Genomic DNA, 5,418 nt, shown 5'->3' on the forward strand with positions numbered 1-5,418 from the left:
GATCCCACATGGCTCCTGGCCAAGAAACCAAAACATAAAACAGGGGCAATATGGTAACAAATTCAATAAAGACTTAAAAAAAAAAAAAAAAGGTCCATGGCAAGAAAATATTAAAAAAAATAAAAACCAGCTGCAGGTATTATATTTTTATGAAAATGTATTGAATAAGTTTATTTAATACATTTGTTAACGTGTAGCTGATGATAAAAACAATTTTTTTGCTGCAGAAAAGCAAAAAAGAAAGAAAAGGAACTTCTACCTTTCAAGAGTTGTGAAATCTGCACGCACCACATACCGCACTTGCGCCGTCACCTGTCTTTTCAAGTACCCGAGGCTGGTCTGCGATTAAGCTAAGCTCTTGTCGCTGAGCAGGAACCCTGGTGGCCTGCTGCTGGGCGGGTTGCAGGATTGATGCCCAGGCCTGTTGACCCTGCCCTCCAGCCCCACGCTGAGCCTTTATCCTTTTCTCCCAGCCAGGCTAACACAGGCATTGACATGGCCCTGCCCCCTGACAGAGAGGTATTCACAGGCAACTGGAATCTGCTACCACCGCTGGCTTGCTACCAAAAAAGTGGGGTTGGAAGCAGCCTCTCCCCTTTGGAATGGACGACGCTCTGGGGGTTGTACCATCTTGTGCAGGGGAGAAGCAGGTGGGGCCGGACCTAGAGGGAAGGGCTCCCCAGACAAACAGAATCCGGAGTGCCTGTGTAAACACAGGGGTATAAATGAGTCTTCTCGGCCGACGTGGCATGTTCTCTGAGCCGACAGGTCCCCAGAGCCCGCCCGTGACCATGGAGGCCAGAAAGTTCTGGCTGCTGGTGATGGTCCTGGCCTTGGTGTCCTCCAGCTCTACTGGGCAGTACGTGGGCCTGTGTGAGTACCGCTCTGACCTCCTCCCACTCAGCAGGAAGGAGGAGGGGCCGGGTGGCGGGGTGGGAGCACATGACGAGGGGACGGGACGTGGAAGAGCCAGGCTGGGGGCTTCCTGTGGCTTGAGGAGAGTGACCAGGTCCCTTAATAATTTAATAATTGCCACCTACCAGACACACACATTTTCTCTCAACAGCTCTACAAATTGGGTCTTGCTGTCCCCATTTTACAGACAAGGAAACTGAGGCTCAGAAAGTTTATAACTGACCCTCTCGGGCAGTGTGGAAATCAGGATTGGAACGCAGGTCCACCTGGCTGGCAGCCAACACCGAAGCCCACTATCCCACTGCCTTCCTTGCTGGAGATTTCCGAATTACAATATAGGTCTTTGTGCATTATTCTGGCACATTTGCAAAACAAAAAGAAGAGACAAATGAAAACGATCACTTCCAGAACATTTTCCATACCTACAAACACAGTTTTCATTTAGCCATCGCACCGCAGTTCCAATGGAATGTGGCTGCTCCATTAACCAGGGTGTGAAGAAATCAGGGTGTGGCAGTTATCTACTGAGAGGTCTCAAACTCGTCACCCATCAGAATCACCTGGAAGATTTTAAAACCCTCAAAGCCCAGGATATGCCAACTATATCAGAGAGTCTCCGGGTGGGAGGAGGTATCAGTGGTTTTTCAAGATCCCCGGCTGATCCCAATGTGAACAAAGTTTGGGAAGCGGTGGAATAAGGAATTATGAATTGGCAGCCATAGGAGAGGATCTGAGATGTCACGTGATTTCTATTTCCCTAAGGAAAAATCCAGTTTAAGAAATGAGGCAAAGTGGACTTTTGCTGAACTTCAGACATAAAGACTTACTTGGAAAATGAATATTAGAGGCCCAAGGATGTACAGGGAAGGTTTGACGGGGGGGTAGGGAGATGCAGAGAAGAAACAGAAAATAACATGCATTGTGATTTCCTCTTTTGAATGCCCGCCGCCTTCTTTTGTTTTAAGGGGGAGATTTTTTTGATAAGACAATGAAGGGGAACATTGCTTCCGGGTTCAGGGGCCCTGGATTCCCATGGGTACCTCCCAGCTGGAAGGAATCCAAGCCCTATTGACTTCCTGACAGGGTGCTAGGAGCACCCAAGTGAGAGGCACCAGGTAGCCAGCCAGATCTCCGACAGAACGTTTCTCTTTAAACATTTAAGGGGAGAGTGTCCTCGACACGCAGACAAGCACAGGTTATGGGAGGGGTGAGATCACAGCCTCTGAACTCAGGAGCTGCGGGAGGGTGCAGACCTGCAAAGTGCAGCCGGTAGACCAACCCCAAGCCAGCAAGTGTTCTGACTGGGCTTTGTTTGGGACAGCGCCGAACCAGTGCAAGGTCCCGGCCAAGGAGAGGGTAGACTGCGGCTACCCCGAGGTCACCCCCGAGCAGTGCAACAACCGGGGCTGCTGCTTCGACTCCAGCATCTCCGGGGTGCCCTGGTGCTTCAAGCCCCTGCAGGAAACAGGTGAGTCAGCCCCACGTGCACGGGGGACCTTTCCGGGCCCCCAGGAAGCCACACACACCTGGGCCCTGGGTGGGACCCCCTGTGCCACGGCTGTCAGTTGGCCGAGGAGTTCTGTGCAAACTCTAATCATTCCAGAAACGTGTTCAAAGTCGAGGCCCTATGCAGAGGGAACTAGTTTAAAAACTACTCTGGAGAGAAATGGACAATACGTAGGTTTGGAAAGCTGGGCGGATTTCAAGGTCATTTTCAGCACACGACCCCTGCAGAGTCTCTGTCCTTTGCGACTGGCGACATGCTCTCGGCTGGGCTGGAGTCCTGGCACCTCTCCCCGCCCTGCCATCCCCCACCCCTGCCCCCAGCACGAGGTGCTCACCCCTCCATCGCTGGAGCGGTGGGGTGCAGGACAGCCCCTGGGGAACCGCGTGTCAGGAGCAGGCTGTGCACGGGGGATTTGCTGTCTTGGCGCCATGCCTCACCCATCACACGGGGGGCGTGGAGGTGGCCGTGAGCCATCTGGCAGCCCCAGTGCCAGCTCACCATCTAAGATGAACGTAGCTACCTAAGGCCCCTTCCTGGAATGAGCACCCGGGGGGGCCACTCTTGCCCTTCGTCCTCGACAAAGGAGGCCGCATCTCAGCCTGATCCCGGCTCCCTAATCAGCACGGGGCCCCCGCCCACTGTCCAGGGGCTCCTCCCCTTCCCAGCAAACCCGGGCAGAGGTCCAGATAAGGCTCTGGGCCCAGGAGGGAGAGTCACCCCTGCGCTGGCCGTCCCTGCTCTGCCGGCTCCTCGGCCTGAGACGACACTTCCTTGAACTCTGGCAGTGGCCCTGCCTGGGCCCGTCTCCAGTGCCATCTGCCCCGACAACCTGGGTCCCCGTGGGGCATGTGGCTATTGTCCCACGAGGGTCGGGGGGAACTCAACCCTTCCCCAGGGACTTGGTGTGGAAAGCAGCAAACGGCGCTGACCTTGGAGCCTGTCTGGAGCTGGAGAAGCGGGGCAGCGGGAGGGCAGGGACGAGACGGCTCAGGGTAACGCATGTCTGTGCTTTGTTTCCAGAATGCACCTTCTGAGGCCATGCTGCTGCCGGATGGGTGGGAGGGGGACTCTCTGCCTGGTGCTGGAGCCGCTCCTGTTCTATCACCTGCTCCCGGCAAGCGCCGCCCCTAACGTGCGAGGCCTGATGCCTTAAAGAATAAAGCTCCCGTACTCAGCATGAGGACACGTCTTGCTGAGACTTCCTGCTGTTGTGTTTTATTTCTGCCCAGTCACTCTCTCCCTTCTGAGCATTTCACAGACGGGGGCAGCGGAGGGTGTCTTAGCATCTCCCAGCAGAGGGTCTCCCCCAGGCCTGGGGAGGAGGGAAGGACCCCAAAGTAGCTCCCTAGCTGTGAGGGTGCAGCAAACCTCACATCTAGTGCTGACCTGACGGGGAGGGCAAGCCACCTTCTAAGTGTCACTTGAGAAACATCGTTTCAAATATAAGTTCCAAAAAAAAAAAAAGATTATTAATGTCTTTCTTGGCGAAGAGAAAGCCAATAAAACCATCTTACCAATTGGCACTTTTTGGTATTTCTTTGTAAGTCGAGTTTACCATCTGTGACAGCTTGGGTGGCCTCCTTTTGCTTCTTTCCTCTGAAAATGGATGCAGCTTTGTGGATAAATGAGCAAGTGTCACCACGAACGCTCATGAAGTCTTAGTAACCCCGAGATGGAGAGTTGTCCCCTCCCTCACTCTTGGGGACACGCAGCTCTCCACGGACACCGGGAGGGTTTCCACGGACACCGGGAGGGTCTCCAGGGACACCGGGAGTGTTCTCAGCTGTCCACGCTGAGTGTCCTGCTCTCCTTCTGCTGACAGGACTCTGTTAAGGTTGCACAGACAATTCTACTGATTCTACCACAGGGCTTGTTTAGGCCGCACGGGGGCCAGAAAGCAGCGCAGCCTCCGGAGGGGGGGTTTCTGGGTCTGAGCCATCCTTCCCGCTGGAAAAGAGACACTGGCTCCTTTTCAAAACAAAAGGCTTTGTTTTTAAGCTTGCACTTTGGGCCAGGTCTCTCGAGTGAGATCCTATGAACATCCTTGAAGTGAGATATTACCTTTGTTGTAGGATAAGTAACTCATCTCAAAGCCCCCGCTGAGGGGACACCACCTCAGAGGTCCCAGCATCCCAGGCCCCTGCACCCGCCCTTCTGGATGGAGCTCGAGGCCCAGGGGAGCTGCTATCTCCCCTCACAGACGCTGCTGCCACCACCCACCCGTCACTCCCGTGGTCAGATCTGAGCCACTGCTTCTGTGTCAAGGCCACCGACACCATCAAGGGAGACGGTCCTCACCCCCCACCCCCAGGCCCCAGACGGCGGCTTCTGTTCCTTTGCTGGCTGTTCAGGGTCCCGTCTTGCGAGTGTGCTTTCCCGGGGACTTGGGAAGACCCCAGGCCAGACTCAGACACTGGAGAGACCTTCATCCCTGCTCAGGAGAATCGTCCACAGGTGGGAGGATGGGGAGGTGGGCCTTAATCTTCCCGTCCTGGGGCGCACACCTCTCTCCCCAACCTTCGCTCCGTTGTTCGTGCAGGGGGCAGGGGGCGTCGTCGTGCAAGCCGGGCCCCGTGTGCCCTGGGGTCCCGGTGAACGGGAATACCAGCCCCTCCCCAAAGCCAGTGCTTCACAAGTGGTTGAAACAATGGACGTGGATGTTAGAATCACCCAAGGAGTTTTCAAAAATCTCAGAGTCTGGTGATTAGGTCAGGGTGTCTAGGGCGGAGCACAGCCCCAGTGATGTCCAGCCGGGCAGAGAAGCCGGGCACGCCCATCTGTGCAGGGCAGACACCTGACAACGGATGTGAAGTGAGGGGCTGTGAGGGGGAAGGACCAGGTCTCCAGAGACTGGCCTGACCAGGCAGACGCTGACCCAGGCTCTGAGACTTGCACTCTCCAGCCTGCGGTAAAAGTGAAATAAACAAGCAAAACCGGTGGCTCACTTGTCCCCTGAGCCATGAAGACCACAGACATGTGGGCACCCCGCCAGGCCA

At 55.1% G+C, this 5,418-nt stretch overlaps 1 protein-coding gene across 1 annotated transcript; it reads left to right on the forward strand.

The window, feature by feature from the left end:
• Positions 1 to 700: 700 nt before the first annotated feature.
• On the forward strand, positions 701 to 3,602 carry TFF3 (trefoil factor 3). Its single transcript, XM_082392889.1, has 3 exons — positions 701 to 873; positions 2,237 to 2,383; positions 3,443 to 3,602. Exons 1-3 carry the CDS (start codon positions 726 to 728, stop codon positions 3,454 to 3,456), a joined length of 309 nt encoding a protein of 102 aa, XP_082249015.1. The 5' UTR covers positions 701 to 725; the 3' UTR covers positions 3,457 to 3,602.
• The last annotated feature ends 1,816 nt before the right edge of the window (positions 3,603 to 5,418 follow it).

Source organism: Balaenoptera borealis (genome assembly GCF_965194805.1).
Source record: "Balaenoptera borealis genome assembly, chromosome: 5".
Classification (NCBI taxonomy): Eukaryota; Metazoa; Chordata; class Mammalia; order Artiodactyla; family Balaenopteridae; genus Balaenoptera; species Balaenoptera borealis.